The 23353-nt window shown below is 41.0% G+C and overlaps 1 protein-coding gene across 4 annotated transcripts in view; it reads right to left on the minus strand.

The window, feature by feature from the left end:
- Window positions 1–6407: 6407 nt before the first annotated feature.
- si:dkey-70p6.1 (uncharacterized protein LOC570575 homolog) overlaps window positions 6408–23353 on the minus strand; it is a 28742-nt gene continuing 11796 nt past the window's right edge. Inside the window, exons 2-8 of one of the 4 annotated variants that reach the window (XM_047374076.1) lie at window positions 20114–20338; window positions 16504–16561; window positions 15319–15397; window positions 15153–15194; window positions 14041–14504; window positions 11377–11514; window positions 6408–8705 (exon numbers count right to left, since the gene is read on the minus strand). In XM_047374076.1, coding sequence (XP_047230032.1) covers window positions 8166–8705; window positions 11377–11514; window positions 14041–14504; window positions 15153–15194; window positions 15319–15397; window positions 16504–16561; window positions 20114–20247 — 1455 coding nt within the window. In that variant the 5' untranslated portion in view covers window positions 20248–20338 and the 3' untranslated portion in view covers window positions 6408–8165. Of the gene's footprint in view, window positions 8706–11376; window positions 11515–14040; window positions 14589–15152; window positions 15195–15318; window positions 15398–16503; window positions 16562–20113; window positions 20339–23353 lie in introns of all 4 variants that reach the window. The other 3 variants (XM_047374071.1, XM_047374093.1, XM_047374084.1) reach the window with 3 other exon arrangements.

Consider the following 23353-nt stretch of genomic DNA (forward strand, 5'->3'; position numbering starts at 1 on the left):
ATCACTCATGTAAGTGCTTTTCCCTCCTTACATGTTACAGGAAGGGAGATGGTCACAAGAATGAGTTATGCTTTTATGCTTTTATTCTTTTATTAGCAGCATCTGGGGGCTATTCACCAGGTCCCCACTTCCCACTTCCTCTGTTTGTTTATAATCAAGACAAATGAACCCTAACCTTTCTGACCCCCCCCCCACACACACACACACACACACCCACCCACCCTGAATGTTGTTTGAACTGTGTGTGACCAAGCATGTATAAATCAGAATCAGAATCAGCTTTATTGCCAAATTCGTACATACAAACAAGGAATTTGCCTCCGGTACACTTTGCTCTTTTGTTCTGTTTTTGCATTACAGAATATACAAATTTACAATTTACAATGTACAATATACAGGGGTTGGACAATGAAACTGAAACACCTGGTTTTAGACCACAATAATTTATTAGTATGGTGTAGGGCCTCCTTTTGCGGCCAATACAGCGTCAATTCGTCTTGGGAATGACATATACAAGTCCTGCACAGTGGTCAGAGGGATTTTAAGCCATTCTTCTTGTAGGATAGTGGCCAGGTCACTACGTGATACTGGTGGAGGAAAACGTTTCCTGACTCGCTCCTCCAAAACACCCCAAAGTGGCTCAATAATATTTAGATCTGGTGACTGTGCAGGCCATGGGAGATGTTCAACTTCACTTTCATGTTCATCAAACCAATCTTTCATCAGTCTTGCTGTGTGTATTGGTGCATTGTCATCCTGATACACGGCACCACCTTCAGGATGCAATGTTTGAACCATTGGATGCACATGGTCCTCAAGAATGGTTCGGTAGTCATAGGCAGTGACGCGCCCATCTAGCACAAGTATTGGGCCAAGGGAATACCATGATATGGCAGCCCAAACCATCACTGATCCACTCCCATGCTTCACTCTGGACATGCAACAGTCTGGGTGGTACGCTTCTTTGGGGCTTCTCCACACTGTTACTCTCTCGGATGTGGGGAAAACAGTAAAGGTGGACTCATCAGAGAACAATACATGTTTCACATTATCCACAGCCCAAGATTTGCGCTCCTTGCACCATTGAAACCAACGTTTGGCATTGGCATGAGTGACCAAAAGTTTGGCTATAGCAGTCCGGCCGTGTATATTGACCCTGTGGAGCTCCCGACGGACAGTTCTGGTGGAAACAGGAGAGTTGAGGTGCACATTTAATTCTGCTGTGATTTCTGCAGCCGTGGTTTTATGTTTTTTGGATACAATCCGGGTTAGCACCCGAACATCCCTTTCAGACAGCTTCCTCTCGCATCCACAGTTAATCCTGTTGGATGTGGTTCATCCTTCTTGGTGGTATGCTGACATTACCCTGGATACCGTGGCTCTTGATACATCACAAAGACTTGCTGTCTTGGTCACAGATGCACCAGCAAGACGTGCACCAACAATTTGTCCTCTTTTGAACTCTGGTATGTCACCCATAATGTTGTGTGCATTTCAATATTTTGAGCAAAACTGTGCTCTTACCCTGCTAATTGAACCTTCACACTCTGCTCTTACTGGTGCAATGTGCAGTCAATGAAGACTGGCTACCAGGCTGGTCCAATTTAGACATGAAACCTCCCACACTAAAATGACAGGTGTTTCAGTTTCATTGTCCAATCCCTGTACAATGTACAATGCAATATTCTGCATTACAGAATATACAAATTTACAATTTACAATGTACAATATACACATATCTAATAAAAAAGGTGCATTTGCAACATCTGTATGCTGTTGTTCTGTACTCTATTGGATGTTAAAGAGAGAGGGGGCTAATACTTTGTAGTTTGTATTGCACATCTACCCTTGCTGCAAGTAAAATTGACTCTGTGTTGTTCCTTACCTCTGAGTTGACTAAATAATACCTAACAGGGATGGTCACAGGATGGCAGCTGAATATTTTAAAGGGACTCAGAGTTCACACGCAGGCCGCTCAGCACTCCTCTGCTGTATTACATTGTAAGGCCTGCAGGGGTCAGTGCCGCCTACGTTAAGCTTCTTGTTTCCTGCTCTCCCTGTTCTTTTCACAAATGTGTTCTTTACAAACACAGAACACCGACTCACCTGAATTATATCTAAACGTTTGGTGACTTATTTACCTGATTTTGTTTTAAGGTGCTGAAATCTCTGTCTTTGCTTCACTGCCTGTTAAAAACTTGAATATATTGATGTTAAGATTGTTTTGGGGATTTTACGACCAGCCCTGTTTTTTCCACTCTGTTGTGTTCACGCCTCTTGATCAGTGCTATAAAACCCACCCTGGTGATGCTCCTCATTGTGGTGTAATCTCCCAGTTTAAAGCATGATCTCCCCTCTTTGTCTGTGATCCCTGGTCCCTCTCGCCGTAGCGCACCTCCAGTTTAGTCTCAGATCCCCATTCATGCATCCATTCAGCCATTCATGCTGCTCACAGTGAGATTATAGCACATCACACGAGCTGTGAATGTTGTGTCATCTTCACACCTACGGTCTGAGCTGCTGCCGGTGTGTTTTGTTTTATTTAGGTGTGTGTGTTTTCTTCTCCAACCCACCGTGACTGGCTGGCACTGTGATCGTGGATGTCACCCGACGTACTCTGTATTCTCCAAGACAGCAGAAGACTTGCTCGCCCATGTGACTACTGCCTCAAGGTTAACCTGTTACCATGGAGACAGGCCAGCCAATGAAAATTCAGCAGACGGCTACGATGTTGACTGCAAGCTTTTTGTTTTAAGGGGTGACCTATTTTTTTTCTCCTTCCTCCCCCCTCTTCCATCCACAGCTACACAGATGCGGACCCCAATACTCCAACATGTGCACATTCATACATATATATATTTATATAAAAACACATGGGAGCTCCCCTCAAACAGATTTTTGTTTCAGCTTTAGCTTGTTAGATCGAGACTGTTAGTGTGAGGTTGTGTTAAAAGTTTATAAAGTCATGTGAAAAAATTGGGTCACCCCTATTAAATATTCGTTTTTTTATTGAGAAATGTTCATATATCTTTGTTTAATCTCTGGAAAAGAAAGTAGTTTAATTGCACTTAAACAACAAAAAATAAGCTTGTTTTACTCTTTAAACAAAGGATATAAACAAAAATGTGTTCTCTAGCTGAGGAAAACGTTAGGACATCCTACCCCCTAAAATCTAGTCTTAACCCCTTTGGTTGAAATATCTTTTAAGAGGACGTTTCTTGTAGCCATCTACCAGAGTCTGTCATAATATGAGGAAAATCTGCCCCACTCCTCACTTTCAGCTGTGAGATGTTTGATTGGTTTCTCACAGCTAGTCAGATCACCCACAGCATCTCAGTGAGATCAAGATCTTGGCTTTAACTCAACCTACTACTTTCAATCTCTTTCTCTGTGGAATTGCTGGTAAGTTCTGGTATGTTCAGGGTCAAGTTCTGCTTCAGCTTTAGTGTTTTTCTTATATATATATATATAGTCTCTGATTTTCCTTAAACCTTCTGACACTCTGAATTCATGGTGGATTCTGTAATGGTGAGCAGTCCCAGTCTTTCTGGCGCAAAACATCTCAAAACCAGCCAACAATCATGAACGTGTAAAGCTGTCTGGTCAGAATAACTGCCAATTAGAAAGGTAAGGCAGTGTACAAATCAATAAAATAGTGTTCACTTAGGCTACACATATCTTCTAAAGGTCTGGATCTACACTATCCAACAGTATTTTTGCTTTTTACTTTGACTGAAATGCTTTATTGTACATTTCTTCCTCAGTATGTTTTTCACACAGGAATATCATTGGTGTCGCACTCCCTCCTAACTCAATTTCCTATGTAAATAATAGTCAGCTTCAGTGTAAATAACCACACAATGCAAATGAGACAACAGTTTAAAGTTTGGTCTTGGGCTTCTCTTGGACTAGCCCTCACCTACAGTTTCTAGGTTCAACTTGTTTGATAGAGAGCTATCTACTGCAGATAAAGTTAAAACACTTTGCTCTTCCATAACCATACAAAATACCTTAAAGAAAGGATTTTAATATGGTACTTCTTTTGCTCGTGTAATGCACTAAAATAAATCAATAGGTACTTGATGGAAAAGCAAGACAGTGTAAAAATAAATAAATCGGTAAAATAGGGTTTGCTCAAACCATTTTCTTTATTATATCAAACAGTTACTCTGACAGTATGTGTTTCACACAGGAAGATATTTGATGGCACACCACTTCCTGCCTTGACATGCTGTGTAAACAATCATTGCTTTCTGTGTAAATAACCCAATAAAAATGCCTGGATAGTTTGAAGCTTAGTAAAATAGCTTTTGTATAAACTGCTAAGATGTTTTATGTGGATTGTAGTTATTTTGGATAGTAAGAGTTTTGGGCTCCTAGCTTCAGTCTCCACAGCAGATCCAAGCTCCAAAAATTAGGTACAAAGCTAACCATAATAAAGGAAGATGGCCAAAAAAAAAAAAACATGCACAGCAGCTAAGACATTATCTGCTCATAACCTTTAACCAGAACCTCGCTTAAAAAAAATCTTGAACTACCCCTTTGAGGCTGTAACTTTATATTTTAAACACTTACTGTGGTTATTTTGTTATTATGAAATGTAGAAGAGTTGTTGCACCACCAAAGATCAGCCTGTCAGGAGCCGAAACAAGTAAAGCAATTCTGGTAAAAAGCAGAAATATTATAGCGGTTTAAGTCGACTGTATGATACGGATTTTTATAAAGCCTTGCTTTTCTATTAGGTATGATCGGAAACACATTGCATGTTTTGTTGTCAGTACATTTTTCACTCAAGAAGACCGGTGGCGCACTGCCCCCTGCCTTCACTGGCCCTGTCCCAATACCCACACTACACCCTACGCCCCTCTATGAAGTGTTTACTTTGTACAAGTGCATGTAAGGGTTGAAGTGCACAGGTTACCAGCGTGCAAAATTGGAGAATTGGGACAGTAGGGGTTACGTCATCGACTTGCACCTCTGCACCTTAACTGCAACATCAAAATGGGCGGGAACCAGCGCTGTTTTCACAGTCTTGCTGCTAAAAAATAATTTAAAACTGCAACAAGCAATGGTTTTGAGGAGAAGAAAGTGCAGGAAGCGAAGGAGGTTTATACACCAGACTCTCGCCGCGCCAGTGTTTGTTGTAACTTCAATGTTATGGGCTACTGACTCACTCTGAAGCCAGTGGTATCTTACAATGTCCTGGAAAACCAGTAAAAAAAATAGATTTGTGGGCTTGCTGTTTAAAGTTTACGCAGTTATTCTGATTTGATGGTTGATTACATTTATGGGATGCGGGCGTCGCCGAAGTATATTACCCACAATTCACTGCTGCAGATGACGTTCAGAGCAAAAACCAATCACTACCATAAATGTAATCAACCATCAAATCAGAATAATAAGAACTGCGTAAACTTTAGACAGCAAGCCAACAAATATATTTTTTTTACTTGTTGCAGTTTTAAATAGTTTTTTTTAGCAGCAAGACTGTGAAAACAGCGCTGGTTCCCGCTCTTTTTGATGTTGCTGTTAAGGTGCAGAGGTGCAAGTCGATGACGTAACCCCTACTGTCCCAATTCTCCAATTTTGCACGCTGGTAACCTGCGCACTTCAACCCTTACATGCACTTGTACAAAGTAAACACTTCATAGAGGGGCGTAGGGTGTAGTGTGGGAATTGGGACAGGACCAGTGTCTAAAGATGGCGGAAGTCTTTTAGGGATTTCCTCTCGTTAGCTTTAGCCTCAAGGACCAGCTAATCTGTTAATGGTGCACTCTCATTTTTCACCTGGAAATGCATCAAGAGCACCTCCTGAAGAATATCCAGCATGGCTGCCACACTTATAAAACATAGGGAAATTTGCAGGTATGTACCCTTTATTAACACTCCAGACAGTTTGTAACTCAGTTGACCCGATAGTACCCTGCAAATTCTATTTGTTATCAGCGTTTGTGTTTCAGGGCATACAGAAAAGGAAAATTCACTGTTATCTGGTTGTTTTGCTTATAATAGTTAGCGACAAAACAATAATGAAATCCCACTATTTTTTTGACACGCAAATAGAACAAGCTCTGTTATGAAGTGATTTTATCTTGAGATCTGACTTCCAATCACGAATCAAATGCAGCATAAATTAAAATCGCCAACAGAGAGATGGACTGCAGGTAAGATATTAACTGCTTGTAACCTTTCAACAGAACCTCACTTCAAAACTATCCCTTTAAAGTTGTGTAGAAGAGAAATCGGTTCAGATCTAAACTAATGCCAGAAATAGAAACAGAAAGGTATGCAAATAGTTTTCTTTCTTTTAAAAGTCTACAGATAGAAATCTTGAGGCAGCTTTTAAGATCAGAAAAGCTTTTTGCTTTTTTTCCTCCACTTTAATAAGCGAGACTATGAGATAAAACTTCTTTTTTTTTTAAAGTGCCACTTTATTACAAAAGTATAAACTTGACTTGACATTTCATGAATAGTAATCTTGATATAAAACATTACAATCTTTTGCACTTTAGCACTTAAATTACACGCCTTTTCGAATACAAGACCCTGTAGTCTGAAGAGCAAACACACAACATTAGCTGCCACATTAAAAACTTAGCAGGGCTTTTTCCAAGAACACACCGGAGCGTCATGGCTTCCAAAACAACAAACAGAGAGTAACACGGAATACTTTTTACATTGCAGCTGTTTCGTTTTGTGTCACAATAGAAGTCATTCCAAAAAACACAACTGAACATAATAGAAAAAGATAGATTTCTTGACACTGATGATATATTTATTATTCTTTCTCTTTTTGTCATGTACATACACGTTGCATTAACATACAGTATAATCACATTGTTTGTTGGGGGATATTTGGTTGTGTGAAATTTCTGTTATAGTTCAGGTTTTGGGTATGAAAGTTTGGGGGGGGCTCGATGCGCTTTTGCTTTACGTCTTTTTTTTCCTGTGATATATTTTAACACTGATAACAGAGAGTGTTCATCAATGGAGTGATAATGAGACATGACGTTTGCTAACACAAGTCAGTTCCTATTGTAGCTCTCCACGCTACACTATGATGAAAACCTAAGCTGATTCATATGACCACAAGGCAGGGATGATCCACAGATGTGACTGAGCAGACAGGGGCGTGTAAAAGAAGGGGTGGAGGGGTGGGCCGTCTCCACATCTAGCATTGGAACAGTTCTCCTGGATTCATTTGAACCTGCGTGTGTTGCAGGCGCAGCAGAGCGTTTAAACACTCCTCTCGGCTGCACAGATCCCCACTAAGCCAAACACATCCTTCATCAAACCGGCTTAGAGCTCCACAGAGAAATAAAGCAACACAGTGAAAACAGAAGAAAAAGGTACACAACCAACTACAAATGAAAATAATAACATTCATATAGAGAAACCACATAACAGTGCTTGTTTTTTTGCTTTTTTTAATTTTTAGGCATGCAACTCGTAGCAGGCAAAGTGCAAGAACAGGATCAACAAAGTAAAACACTTCATATATAGACAGCAGTGGAGACAGTGTTCAGACCATGTCGAGAGAAACATCATGGTATCCTATTGGCTTTTTTTTAAGGTGAAATGGTCTTAATTTGTCGAAGCTTTCAGGAGGAATGCAAAATGTGTGCAATTTGTTTATTATAATACTTTTTATAATTAGTTTTTCTTCTTGGTCCCTGAGCTTTCAAGTGTTTTGATTAATGTTTTATTTAAATTCTGATCAAATATACAGGGAAGGCCTGTTCACCACAGACTAAGTGCTGCTAAAATATTTCCCCAATTAGAAGTCCAACTTGAACTGAATAAAGGACTATTTTTACCCGCTAGAATTGAGGAAGAATTTAGGCTTCTACTTTATTGTGCTTTGCACAGATGTATCAGTAAAACTGAAGTGCTACTGTTTACCTACAGATCGCTCTGCAATGGTCTTGTGCTCATTTATTATTCACTACCTTTGGATTCCTTTAAGGTTTGCAGACAGGACTTTGTATTTAGCCCAGGTCATAACAGATCAGCATTACCACCCAAGCCCTCTGGAGACTGTGAGAGGCCTGATGTTATGACTTAAATGTAAACCGTATGTGTGGGTGAGCATGACAGGGACCCAGCAGTCACTCCTTGTGGTGTTAGCTCAGAAAGTTAATGGGGGTCACAGTGCACCCGCTGCCTCAGAGCCCTGTAACATACATTTCCATACCATCGTTGAAGGTGAAGATGGTGGTGGTGCTGGAGGTGGCAGAGCCCTGCTTCAGATCACCGATGCTCTCGTACAGGTTCTCCCCTGGCAACAACAGGGCTTTGGCAGGCAGGTGTTGTAATTTGGGGGTCTGCTGCGTGGGCGGCGGAGGAGGAGGATGCTGCTGCTGCAGGGGTTGCTGGGCTTTCTTCCTCCTTGGCCGCAGCGTGGCACATGTGTTCGGAGGCCTCTCTCGTTTCCAGGCGCCTCCACCTTCCATGTTATCATAGGCTGGATCGCACTCCTCTGTGCCGATGGACTCGTAGCAGTGGTCGTCCAGGGATCCACCGACTGCTTTGCCCTCTTGAGGGGCCCATGTCTGGGGTTTAACCACCACGCTGAATCCACCGTCTCGTTCCCGGTCCCAGTCGCCTCGACCCAAGGTCCGGAAGCCGAGGTTGGCTGGGGGAGACCCCGGCATTGCTCTCTTCTTTTTCCCAGGTTTGCACACTTTTGAGTACATCTCAGCCACCTGGAATCAGACAGCAAAATGCTTAGATTTTTATTAGGAGATTTTAACAATGCATAAAGGATTTTGTCCTTCAGAGGCATCGGCAGTTGTTTGTTAGCTTAGCCTAAACTTAAACAGTTCAAGTTGTTATAAACAACTTTAGTTACTTTTAACAAAATCCTCCTGCAGCACTTCTAAACATCTCAGATAAACACATAATCAGTTTTCGGTTAGTTGGCATATATACAAATTTTAAAAATTGCTGTACTTTGCAAAAATATTCATTTGTATTCAGTCCCCTGCTCAAGCTCAATCAAACTGGATGAAGAGGATTCATAAATATGAATTTTCAGGTAAGGACAATGATTCTCAGTTGGATTTAGGTCTGGACTTTGGACCCTTCTAACACATGAATATTTTTTAATCTCTGGCCGTATGTTTTCAGATATCCTGCTGGAAGGTAAATCTCTGCCCCTGTCTCACGTCTTGCAGCCTAACAAGTTTAGGGAGTAAAACTCCATTTGTCTTCCCATCAACTATGATAAGTTTTTCCATCCTTGCTGACAAATGGCATCCCCAGTGCATGATGCTGCCACTACCATGTTTTATAGTGGTGATGTGCAGTATTCATTTTCCTTCACAGATAGCTTGCCAGACAAAATGTTCAATTTTAGTCTCATTAGACCAAAGCACCTTCTTCCACATATTCCTCCTTGTCGTTAACTACAAAAAAAGACTTCTTATATTTTTGTTTTAACAGTATTTTTTCTTGCCACTTCCTGGCCATATTGTGGAGATCAAAACCACCTCAGGTATGGATTTCTGCAGCTACCCCAGAGGTAAGATGGGCCTGTTGACAGTTTCTTGATCTGTCATTTGTGCCCCAAACCACTTTTCTTTTACTTGTATGCATGTGTAGTCAATGAGGGTTATCTCCAAGACTCCTTCCTGTTTTTCCGGCCCCAGAGTCTGAGGTAATTATTTGCATTTTAAGTGATTGAGAGGGGTCGAAGGACGGTCTCATCCAGGGTGCCCTTCATTTGCGAACTACCACTGTTTCTACTCTTCTTCCATTATCTGACTCATCAAGCAATTTGCTCCAAAATCTGCAAAATCTAATCAAAATCTCTGCACTTTGACAATTTACAGAGAATTTTACAGAAAAAGACCTCTAGGGAGCAGAAAGAAAATAAAACACTCTGTGGGAGGAACACCTGCACAAATATGACCTTCATTAAAGGTAATCAGAAGCAATGGCTGGAGCTCTCTGATCAGTTTTTAGCTTTATTTTAAAAACGTCATGGAGACTAATGTTTTTACACCATCTGGGTCTTCATCAGAGTCACCAAACCTTTAAACAAACCTGATTTATTTCAGCAAAGGGCTGAAGCTAAAATAAAACTGTTTTAGTGCAATTAGTAAAACATACAGAATTTCTTGAAAAGTGTACAACATTTAATGAAGATTAATGTTTTTCATTTAAAACAGCAATGAAATATACAAAAGCAGTTGTTTAAAATATGATTCTAAGTCAGAAATTTTGGGCAAGATTGTTTAACTTTCTATAGATAATAACTAAATGATGTGTTCTTTTGTTTTAGACAACCTTTTGATTCACTAAAAGAGATTTTAAAAGCTCCCGGATACAAGCGGCTGAAATGAGCTTCCTCCGTAGGGTGGCCGGGCACTCCCTTAGAGATAGGGTGAGGAACTCGGCCATCCGGGAGGGGCTCGGAGTAGAGCCGCTGCTCCTCCACGTCGAGAGGAGCCAGTTGAGGTGGCTCGGGAATCTATACCGGATGCCTCCTGGACGCCTTCCTCGGGAGGTGTTCCAGACACGTCCCACCGGGAGGAGGCCCAGGGGACGGCCCAGGACACGCTGGAGGGACTATGTCTCTCGGCTGGCCTGGAAACGCCTTGGGTTCCCCCCGGAGGAGCTGGAGGAGGTATCTGGGTAGAGGGACGTCTGGGCGTCTCTGCTGAGTCTGCTGCCCCCGCAACCCGGTCCCGGATAAAGCGGAAGATGACGAGTACGAGTACGAGATTTTAAAAGCTTTATTCCAATTTAAATTGTTTTGACTTTATTTAAGGGTTCATCCAGCACATACAGAGCTTCGAACTTGTCCGACACAAAGTAGCATGTAATTGTGAAAATGAAATGATGAATGTTTAAAACATTCAATACATAAAATATATCTCCGTAGGTTTGGTTTGCATTTTTATTCAGCTCCCATTACTTGAATAGCTGAATGAAATTAATTACCTTCAGAAGTAACTGAATTAATAAATAGAGTCCACTGTCATTAGACATACAGGACAATATCAGGGGAAACACTGTTGGAGGCTGCAAAAGACTGGAGACCGAGGCCGAGATTACCCCTACAGCAGGACAATGACCCTAAACAGATAGCGACAATGGAATGGTTTAGATAAAGCACATAAATGTGTTGGAATGGCCCAGTCAAAGTCCAGATTTATATCCAATCGGGAACATGTAGCAAGACTTTCAAACTGATGTTGATAAACACAAATCAGTTTATAATGGTGAAAAATGTGCAAAAGGTCAAGGGGAATAAATACTGTTCTATACTGGATGAATGCAAATAAACTGATTTAAATTCTTTATATTGGGAACATTAGATGCAGAGCATGACGAACAGTTTGAATCGCATTAGGAGTTGTCGTCACTCACCACTGCAGCAGACGGTTGTATATTCTCCACTGTATGAGCTCCCAATGGACCCAGAGCTTTATTCTGGAGCATCAGCATGTCATCATCCTCTGGAGGCTTCCAGATGTACTGCTCTCCATTGCCCATAAACATCACTTCCTGTCAACACAGCAACAAACCATACTTTAGGAGAGAGTAGGTCACATGTTCAGGTATGCTGCAGAGATGGAAAGACCTATTTGACTGTGGAAACTGCATTTTGAGACAGGCTCATGGATGACAAATGAACCTCTCTTAAGAATAGGAGTGGTGTTGGAGTCGTGTTGAATGGATTTCACACAGTGCTGAATGATTTTCCCTGAAAGGTGGAGCCTGCAAGGAAGCAGGTGCTTTTATTGTAGATGACTCAATTTCAGCGAGTTGCATCATCCACAAAAAATCCGTGGCAAACAGACCTGTGAGCAAACTGCGTTCACTTGTAAACCTGTGAACTGTGCTTTTAAATGAACTCGGGTCACAGCAGATAGCACAACCTTTCTGACCTCAAACAGGGCAGCAAGTGGTGTCCCACTGTCCCCTGGAAGGGAGCAAAGAGCCCTGCATGTACAATAAAAACCAGCCAGCCAACCTGCAGTCCTGCTGCTGCGAACATATGGAGTAGGTGACACTGCTGAGGGCAGAAACACCCCCACCATCACCAAGAACTCCACAACAAATAAACAGATTCACTGCCTGGACTTCAAAGAGATTTTACTGAAGTGCCAGCGTATCAGAACAGCCGAGTGCAGGAGAAACTGCATCACTGGCACGATTACAGCTGTGCAGATCCTCAGCAGCATCAAGAGGAAATCTCACAGAAACTCCAGAACCCGATCGATACACCTCAAACACTAAAAACTGCAGCTGACAGAAAATCGGCAAGAAAAAATACAAAACAAAAAGATATTTCTCAGACATGTCAAAGCAAAAACACGTGACCTTTCATACCTGCAAGTCTCAGTCTCAGTTTGTGCACCATTAAAATACTTTTTTTACAGTACAAAAATATATAAATTATTTATTTCACATATAGAGTGCAGTATATGTAAAATTAATAACAAACCAAAAAAAACCAACAAATCGGTTAGGGGATAAATGTAAAGATTTAACAAAAAAGCATTATAACCTGGTTGAATAAATGTGCACGTCCTTATTCTATTACTTTAAAGCACCTTTTGATTCAATTTCAGTAGCATTCAGTCTTTTTGAGTTTACACCTGCTAACAATTGTGAATGTAATCAACCTGAATTAATGTTCAGCTGTCGTAGTAAGATTTCATGAGTTCTGCTCATCTGCATCTTTTACCTTTTAGCCACAGATAAATAGAAACTCATCAGCTGTAGGATCTTTAATCAGGTATTGGTTGTATCCTACATGTGACAACAATCTCTCATTTTCTCCAAGTGTCTTAAATAAAACAATCCTTTTCTTCCAAAGAAAACTTCCAGGCCTGATTAAAATTTGTCTTAAACCTTGTGGGAGAACACATTATGGTGCAATTCCAACACAGTTCAACACAGAAAGAACACAATACCCACAGTGAAATATGGTGGTGGCAGCATCATGCTCTGGGGTTACTTTTCTTCAGCTGCAACAGGGACTTTTTAGATTAAATTATAAACAGTTCCAAATTATATTGAAGTTTTATCCAAACCCTTGAGGTGCTTGCTGGAGAGTCAAAGACGCTATAACCATAACCAGAATCAAAGAACTGCTTCAACAAAGTATGAATTTTAGGTTGTGTACGTATGAAACCAGGTTATTGCCTCTATTAGATATGTTTGTTTTTCCGTTAAATTGTACAGTCCTGTTAAAATGTATTTGCCCCTTTCAGTTGTGATGGGCAGGTTGATCAGTGAGGTCAGACATGAGTTTCTATAGATTATGATGTTTGCAGATAACACTCTGATCTGTGGGGAAAGTAGGAAGCTGGAAGACAAGAGCCTTGAGAGGCAAGTATGCTGGTCTAGAAAGATGGTTAGGCTTTAAGTACCTGGGATAAAACATCCCAAGAAATGGATGGATGAAGGTGAGGGTCAGTTCATACTAGGAGAACATTTGCATGTGTCCTTTTACTTTTGTGCACACTTAAGTGTTTTAGATTGTTAGGCAACTTTTAGTTCCAGACAAATACATAGACAAAAAGTCAGTAAATGCAAACCAGTTGTGTAGTGATGATTATTTTCTTAAAAGCTAATTGCAAATTTTTCAGCCACACCCAGGCCTGATTACTGTCAGACCTGTAGAATAAAAAACACATTTAAATGACAAGTTAAAATAGATCTGAAAAAGAAACACATCATGCCACCATCTAAAGAAATTAAAGAACAGAAATAAAAGTTTTTATACACTGAGGTTAAAGGCAAAAGTGTCTTGCTTGGTTTGTGGAGAAAATATTGCTATTTTAAATATTTCTACTCCGGTGTGTATTACGAAACTAAACATGCTTAGAAACGCAAAAAAGCAGAGTCCACATTGGAACATTGTATCCTGACAGACATGAAAACAGCAGCTCCATTTTCAAGATGAACGCAAGAAACCAATGAAGGCTGTTGGATCATACACACAAGACATGACACAAAACACAAAACTACTAAATATCTATTATCATAACATCAAAGAAAAGAACATCAAATTGTACCAACCTTTGGGAATGATGGGACATTGAAGGCCTCAATGTTTCTACGAGGCAACTTTGTGCTGTGGGGGTGTGGCGGCGGAGGGGCGGGATGCGACGGCGGTCCATGGCGTAGAGGCGGGGCTGGAGGCTCTGCCATATCCGTCCCACTGTCCCTCTTCTGAGGCGCCTTTTCAGCCTTCCTCAGTTTCCTGACGCAGGCGTACTCCGCTGTCTCCGGAGGGTGGTGGGGAGACATTACCGGGGCTTCGGATTCCGGCAGCGCTCCGTCTACCTCGCCATCCGGGTCCGGGGGCGCCGGGGTGTTGGCGGGAACGGCTGGAGGGGCAGGCGTGTCCGTCTGCCCGGCCCTGCCTACCATGGCGTAGAGGGCATCGTCAGTACGTGTAGTGGAGGAACGTTGGCCCACTTCTGAATAAGTGTGCTCGCTGTCCTCTCCAGCCCCAGAGGGGATCTGGGGAAGCTGCCTGCCTTGAGAACGAAGGTCAGAGTTAGACCAGCGGCTGGGCAGCAGCAGAAGGTCCATGTTGGCTGGACGTTTCTTACTAGATGCCTCTGTAAGGCACATATAGCCTGCTGTTATACTCTTTCTAGAGCTGATACCCTCCAGAAAACAGAATTCACATCCCTCATTTGACTATTCCACGAAAGGTTTATGAATGTGGGAGAAAGTACAATCTGAAAACAACAGTAAACTGGTAACTGACATAGATGTTTGAGTTTGTGAATCTAAACTGGCTTCAACACATTGCAGTGGAAGCGGGACAAGTACGAGGGAAGACATATATCTCTTCAAAGCCTCCTGGGCGACTGTCACAGTGCCCACAACGCAGCTCCCTGTTGACTCTGAGTGATGGAGCTCCAGAAGTCGTGTTGGCGCTCTGATTTGTGTCTTTGAAAGAGAGATACATGCTTATAATTTAGGTCTGAACAGACTAATTAAATAAAGCTGAATCTTAAATATAATGGGAATTCTGTTTGTGAGTGAAATTTTCATCTTATTTCCTCAGATTTAATCAAAGTTTGAGTGAATAGATATGAAAGAGTCCAGGAAACACCGCAAAGACCTTCAAACTCAAGCTTTGGTGTTTTTAGTGGTTACAAATAAATGATACTTACAGTGCATACCCCGATGCTTTGTGTTCATGTCCCAAAAATCAACTTGAATGACACAAAAATTATTTTGTCATGCAGTTGAAATGAGAACAATAGTTTCTCCAGGACAACAATGAGGTACACTTTAAAGGAGTACACAACAAGATTTATATGTGAAAGATGCACTCACTTTTGCCATTGCAGTTCATCTTGTTCATCTCAGTGTCAGATTTACTGATGGACCGCAGCTTTGACTGCTTGAGTATACCCTGAAAACACACAGAAACACACTAATAAGGCTGAAGAAGTGACTTCTGCATGATTCCTACTATGTTTCCTTGTGGTGAACTTGTGTTTGGTCCATTATTTCTTTTTTGGAAAACCTTTTTATTCTTCCTTAAATTGCACCAATTTGTAAGAAAAATGCATTTGTACGTTGAGCAGTAGAGCTGAGTATGTGGGTTATGACCACGAAAAACCATGAAATCTTCTGTGCCAATACCAAGCAACTTGTTCTCCTTTTGACTCCTGTTTTAAGCTTCTGGTACCCCAGGTACAGATAATCAGGTGTCCAATTAATGACTAAGTAGCACCACATTTGAGCATGGATGATGCTACAGCTGTTAGTTGGTGTCTGCTCTGAAGTGACCACTTGTTCCATCTAAAGAACTGAAAGCTGACCTTCATATAAGAGGGCGATGTCACACAGGCCTTGAAGTGGGCGTGGTAGACTACACCACAAGAAACATCTCCCTCGTTGGGGGAGATGTCAATCCCAATATCTCCAAAGTCTAGGTCTGAACTCCTAAAAAGGATGGAGTGGCCTGCCTGTAATTCTGACCTCAACCTAAATGAACAGGGCCGGGAGCATTCTGGGGGTGCTCTTCATGCCAGAGTGACCAACCCAAAAGCACTGGTTGATTTGTGACGAATGTTGGTGGAAAAATAAGATGCAATCCCACAGCATGAAGAGAAGGAGTCAGGCTAGTGTGGTTGTGCACAGTTGCCCCACTCCCTACAGAGGCCTCTGTTTGTTAGCTTAATAAATTAATAAATTGCCAATATGTCTTGTTTCTTTAAACATCGATCATCAAGTCCAGAAAAGTGCCACCAAACAAGAGTCAATGGCAGAATAAGTTAATTGTTCTATGGGCACAACCAACTGTGATGCTCAACTTAAAAAAACTTTCTTTACAATTGAGGCATCATTTAATGGGGAATAAACTGGCTTTGCAGCTGTTCGATTTTATTGCCAATAGAATTGTTACAATAATATAAAGGGTCAAATACAAATTGTCCTTACTCTTTGTGCTAAACTTAGATACGTTGGCTGCAATCCAATCAAGATATGAAGACGTGAATTCTTAATACCTACCATGTCCATGAGACGGTGTTTTCCACCTTCACCGGGAACATTGTGTGTCTTCCCCTTCCTGTAATAAAACACACCATGCTCTGTCATACAGGATGCACTGACAGTGTGCAGCGTTTGTGCCTGAGTATTTATATTTTTTTATACAAAGCTGAGTCACTGTATGACTGCATACAAGAGAACGGCACTGATTCGGGTTTGCACATATGCCTGCCAGTAGTGGGCGTAGCTAAGTAAATTAAGCCAAGAACTGAACGCATTTTCAAAGAGGAAATAATTGTTCACTTACAAAACGTATTTCTATCACTGAGAAATCCAACAATTCATTTCATCTCAGTTACAGCAAGGAGAGTAAAAATGTACCTTTAGCAAGAAAGTCTCTGGCAGAAAAAGCTAGGAGTTGTAGGGTTGATAAGTTGTAAGACTTGTAATGATTTGAACAGTGGCTAAAGAAGAGATTTTTAAAAACATGTTCTTACACAAATGATATACTGTAGCTGTATTTCATCATCAATCTGAGGAGCAGAACTTTGCTAACCTGACTTGATTCCTCATGAATTATAACCTGACATGCTCAGCAATCTTCAACAGCATTTTATAAAAGTTTCCCTCTTTAAAGCTCTGTATATTCATTAGACATTAGGCATCTTATTTTTCAGTTTTCGTCAGGGCTTTCAGTTTGCTGCTTCACCTCCAGCACTGGGAAAAGAAACATAAAAATATCACAATCTGGTTCAATGATGAATAGAGTGCTATGACTCTAAGTAGTGATGTATCATAAAGTGCTCAAAACATTGTAAGAAAGTGAAAAGAGAAATTTTCAATACAGACAATAATGGGATTTTGTTGATTGAGTGAGGAAACACATCCGTCTTTGGAATCCATAGCTCAGCCACACTAGAAACACCAGTCCAAGTTTAAACTTTCTCTATTCATGTATCGTTTATAGTTGTTACACAATTCCAGTTTGAATTTTATTCAACTGCTTTCATGCTCTTGGTTTCATCAAGCAGTGTACAGGATATACATGAAAATGTAGTTTTTGTCTTCTGACCCCCAGTGTGTCGTCTACTGCAGAAACAAAGGGAACGCACACCCAAACTCTAAGTTACCCTTTTTACAGTTACGCCCAAATTATTCATACCCCTTTAGGTTTAAAGTGATCTTTTAATGTTACCAACATGTTTCTTCTGACATTTTGAAGTGGCCCAGGCAGAGGTCTGATTAGGGTGATGGCAAGGAGAACCTCCAGCCTCAAAGACGAATCTTCTAAATACCTATGAAAATATTAAAAAAGCTGTTCAGCTATTGTGTAAAGAGTTTGATTGCTGTGATGCCAAACTTTTCCTTTGATTATTGAGAAGGGTATAAAGATTTTTTTTACATGCCATTTGATAAATAGAATTGAAATAAAGAATGGTAAATTGTTTTATTGATGCTCCATTTACATTGTTTTATTTTGTTTTGATAGTTGGTTAAACAAAAATATTTTTAAAATGTAAATCTGCCAGAGGTCTCAATATTTTTAGGCTTAACTGCATATTTTAGCTCAGAATTTGCTTTCAAAACTGGATTTGAACATAAAGATTTACATATCTGACCATCAGAGGTTTGTGCCACTCAAAAGGTTAAGAATTATTTAGATTTGACGCATAGTTTTTGTACTGTGACTGTTTTGTTTGAGGTTTAAATTGTACCTCGCACTCACTTCTCTCTGCTCACATAAGAAGGTGGGAATCATCCTTTTAACCAAGTGACTCTTTTCTAAAACTCTGTTTGAAATGTTTAGTTGCTCACTCACTACATCACACTTGGCTCTTTAATTTTCATTCAAATACCTTTTATAGTTTAGACTCGATTCGTCTGAAATGCAAACACAGTTCGTGTTCTCTTATTAATCTCCCAAAATCTCAAGGTCAAGCTGAAAAGAAGCAGAGCTAATGGACAACATAGAGCGCTGTAGAGTGAACAAGTAGGCAATGCAAACCCAGCCTGACACTGTTTCTTAAATTATTCTAATGGTTCTCCTACCTTGTATTATTCCATCATAGTTACTGTTTAATTTGATCAATTAAGTCATGAAGCAACAGAATTTACTAAATTTAAAGTGAATAAAGTGAGATTCTTTTTGGTAGACTCGCCTAGTTTTGTGATAGCTTAATTTTGTTTAAAAGCAAATTCCAGATCCTAAAAAAATTATTTTTATAATATTCATCTCACTTTAGCAAAAAAATGGGGAAAACGTGTCGACTAATCCGTTGATGTAGGTTTTCGTTTTTGGGCTGAACAGTGCTGCAGTTGGTGGCACTGTTCCCATGCAGCAAGATTTTGGGTTCAAATCCCAGCCTGAAGTCTTTCTCCAGTAAGTTTGCATGTTCTCCCTGGCTTCCTCTCACAGTCCGAAATTATGACTTTTAGATCAGTCGGTCACTCTAATTGCCCTTAGATTTGAGTGTGTGCATTTTGGTAGGTTCTGCTTCTTCTGGGAAGGTTCACCACCGTTCGATGGTTTCTTGAAATGTGGATAATATCATTTTGGTTCACTGGAGTCCCAAAGCCTTTAGGGCATATTCACACCAGGAAAGTCCTTTGGTCCATTTGTTTGGTTTGGACCAAAAGTGATCTGTTTTTTTTCTTTTGTTTGGTGCAGTTCACTTTCACATACTACACAGTAAATAGCACAAACCCAGAAATGGAGGAAAACTATCATAGAAGCAATGCTTGCTGCATTTCTGCTCTGCATATTTGCACAGTTATTGCAGCTGCAAAATCATTGTAAGTGTAAAGAGCAGCTTATTCAACACAGGTTTCGCGATGTCTATTTCTAATTTTGAAACCTTGTCAACCAATGCGTGCTGCAAGCTGAAGGAGACGCTCCAGGTGCCCTGACCTGCTGGCAGCAGCGTTGCTAAGTAAAAGGCAGTGGATCAAGTATGATTTCAATGCATTCACCATTCACAGCATTCGCTACGGTGGCTCGTTAAGTCCAAAAAGGCATATGTTTTCTATTGTTGGGTCGTATTGAGACCCGGTCGTATTCACACCAGAAGCTAACCACACCAAAGTCTGTTTGAAAGCAGACCAAAACCCTTTCTCAGATGGTCTCTGTCTTGAGATCTTGTAGCCTACTTCATATTGTCAGACAGGCTCTATTTATGTGATTTATTTTATTCTGGAGATCTGGGAGGGAAATGGCCTGGGTGTGGCTGGTTTAATTTGACCGAAATAGTGTGGTGGTGGGGGGGGGGGGTCATTTTTGGCATAGCAGCAGGTTTTGTTGGAAAGCCTTTTTGCCTCAATAAATGAAATCACTATTTAAAAACGGATTTCCGTTTTTTTTTCCCAGGTTAACTCTTTGTTATTACAATTTGTTTCATGTTCTGAAGCATTTAAATTATTTAAATGTGAAAGAAAATCTGACAAAATCCTGAAGAATATTTTTTATAGCGCTGTGCATTTAATGAAGTATAATAATAATGAGTTAGTACGACTACTTCTGGTCAGGATTTGGAATATTCTTCCCACCACCACCCCATTTTTGACTAAAAGAGAACTTACATGCAAAAGTTCAAATGCTGAAGTGTGTGCATGGATCATGCAGTGTTGCTCTCACCTCTGGCAGCCCACACAGAGCACCACAATAAGGATGGTAACAACAAAGGCTGAGGCAGCAGCAATAGCGCCCAGCAGCAGGACCTTGCCGTAGGGAGGAGCCGTGAAGTTCAGCCCGTCCTGCATGGAGGCCATGTGGGAGCGCTGGCGCTCACTTGCTCTCACACACACACGCTCACACCCTTACACTCATGCACGCAGAGAGGTGCCACGGTCTCACTGGGATCTGCAGACACAGAGAAGGGCTTAATTACAACATTATCTAACCTTTCTAAAACATTAAGAAGGTTAACAAAGCAGCGGAACCGGAAGAAAAATGTCCTCCCAGTGCTGAAGGCATAAGGAGAGCAGTGGTTTGAAAAGGACAGTCTCAGTTCCCATCTAGCACAGGAGCAGTGAAGTGAACAGACATCCTGCCTAAGGCTCCTGCTCCTGCTTCTGCGTGTTTAGGGATTACTATGTTTCACATTTACACAGACATCAACAGCACAACTGCTCACAAACTTTGATTTTTAGCTCTGTTTATTTACAGCAAACCAACAATAAGAGTAACAGCTCCTTTTTGTTGCTGAATCAGGCCAAAGAAAAGATTGCAGAGTGAATCTGTTTGTCACACAACTGTTGATCCATATGGGTAAATAAATGTTTCTCCCATATTTGAACCACTGTAAAACCAACAAACATGCTTCGGAGCCACAGTGAGTCAGAGCCGAGCTGAACACGCCAGCAGGCAGAGGAACCTGAAACACTGACAGAGACAAGTGTGAAAACAGAATGAGCGTACAGAAACATTTCGCTTTTTTCCCCTCACTGCTCATCGCCGCGTGCCACATAATTTCTTCTGGCAGCATAATATGTTATAAATAAACAACAAAAATCATTAAACTGCACCAAAATACCAAACAAACAAGTCTGATCTCTGTCAAATCATGCCATCTGTCTACCATGACACTGTGTTTTTATGTGTTTCTTACTTGTCCATCAGAGCCAAGATGGCTGTGTTCTACATGAGGACAGTTTTGTCCACATTCTGTTTCAGATCAAGCTGCATATCTTTACTTTCTCTTAAATATATATTTTGTTCTTCACTGACTTTAGATTGGGTCTTGCCCTTTAACAACACACCTTTATCAAAATATTATAATACCACCTATGTTTAGTGGCACCTCTGGTATATCTTTCTGTGTCCCCGGGTATAAATATGAGGTGATACAGAGGCCCACTTCTCTTACCCACTCTTCAAAATGGTAAAGAATAAGAAAATTTACTAAAGTAGATGTGTGTTGATCTTCACAAGACAGGTAATGGCTCCTAGAGGACAGCTAATCACCTACCCTGACATATCTACAGTCAGAATAACATTTAAGATGGAACTGTGTTTGACAGTGACACCAGCAAAGAGCATTTTCTATCCCACCATCACAAACTTACACAAAGTAGGGCTGTATGATATCAGAAAATATTGTGGTGATGATGTCACTTGCAATAAATGCCTATTTTCTTCTTTCCTCTTTCTCATCTGCTTCCTACGCTGTGGCCTTTAGCATTTTGGGCAATGTCATTTGTGTCCAATGGGAACATCTGCTGCCATGAAACTCTTTCCAACAGGTTAAATATTACATTAGCATTAAAAATGCAACTTCATAGCACTTGCAATATATTAGCCTGCAATTATTGCACTCCAAACAGTCCTTTACTATATGAATATTGCAGACACTGATATTGTGATGGAGATATACACGGGTTGGACAATGAAACTGAAACACCTGGTTTTAGACCACAATGATTTATTAGTATGGTGTAGGGCCTCCTTTTGTGGCCAATGCAGCATCAATTCGTCTTGGGAATGAAATATACAAGTCCTGCACAGTGATCAGAGGGATTTTAAGCCATTCTTCTTGCAGGATAGTGACCAGGTCACTACGTGATACTGGTGGAGGAAAACGTTTCCTGACTCGCTCCTCCAAAACACCCCAAAGTGGCTCAATAATATTTAGATCTGGTGACTGTGCAGGCCATGGGAGATGTTCAACTTCACTTTCATGTTCATCAAACCAATCTTTCACCAGTCTTGCTCTGTGTATTGGTGCATTGTCATCCTGATACACGGCACCACCTTCAGGATACAATGTTTGAACCATTGGATGCACATGGTCCTCAAGAATGGTTCGGTAGTCCTTGGCAGTGATGCGCCCATCTAGCACAAGTATTGGGCCAAGGGAATGCCATGATATGGTAGCCCAAACCATCACTGATCCACCCCCATGCTTCACTCTGGGCATGCAACAGTCTGGGTGGTACGCTTCTTTGGGGCTTCTCCACACCGTAACTCTCCCGGATGTGGGGAAAACAGTAAAGGTGGACTCATCAGAGAACAATACATGTTTCACATTGTCCACAGCTCAAGATTTGTGCTCCTTGCACCATTGAAACCAACATTTGGCATTGGCATGAGTGACCAAAGGATTGGCTATAGCAGCCCGGCCGTGTATATTGACCCTGTGGAGCTCCCGACGGACAGTTCTGGTGTGATTTGTGCAGCCGTGGTTTTATGTTTTTTGGATACAATCCGGGTTAGCACCCGAACATCCCTTTCAGACAGCTTCCTCTTGCGTCCACAGTTAATCCTGTTGGATGTGGTTCGTCCTTCTTGGTGGTATACTGACATTACCCTGGATACCGTGGCTCTTGATGCATCACAAAGACTTGCTGTCTTGGTCACAGATGCACCAGCAAGACGTGCACCAACAATTTGTCCTCTTTTAAACTCTGGTATGTCACCCATAATGTTGTGTGCATTTCAATATTTTGAGCAAAACTGTGCTCTTACCCTGCTAATTGAACCTTCACACTATGCTCTTACTGGTGCAATGTGCAATCAATGAAGACTGGCTACCAGGCTGGTCCAACTTAGCCATGAAACCTCCCACACTAAAATGACAGGTGTATCAGTTTCATTGTCCAACCCCTGTATTTGGGATATATTGTGCAGCCGTTGTGTAATACAAAGTAAAAAGATAAAGACAAAGGATGGACGACACGGACAGACAGATGTCCCTTTTAGTCAGTTGGGATTAGGAATAAATTCGGTAAATTAAAATATAAAAAATATAATAAAATAATATATTTTCCCAAACTTTTATTTTCTTTTTCCACATTTGTCTAGAACATGAAAATATTTAAATCAAAATTACAGATTTGTCCAGACTAAACAGGACCCTTATGAACACAAAACACTCCA

The sequence above is a fragment of the Girardinichthys multiradiatus genome, chromosome 1 (genome assembly GCF_021462225.1).
Source record: "Girardinichthys multiradiatus isolate DD_20200921_A chromosome 1, DD_fGirMul_XY1, whole genome shotgun sequence".
NCBI lineage: Eukaryota > Metazoa > Chordata > Actinopteri > Cyprinodontiformes > Goodeidae > Girardinichthys > Girardinichthys multiradiatus.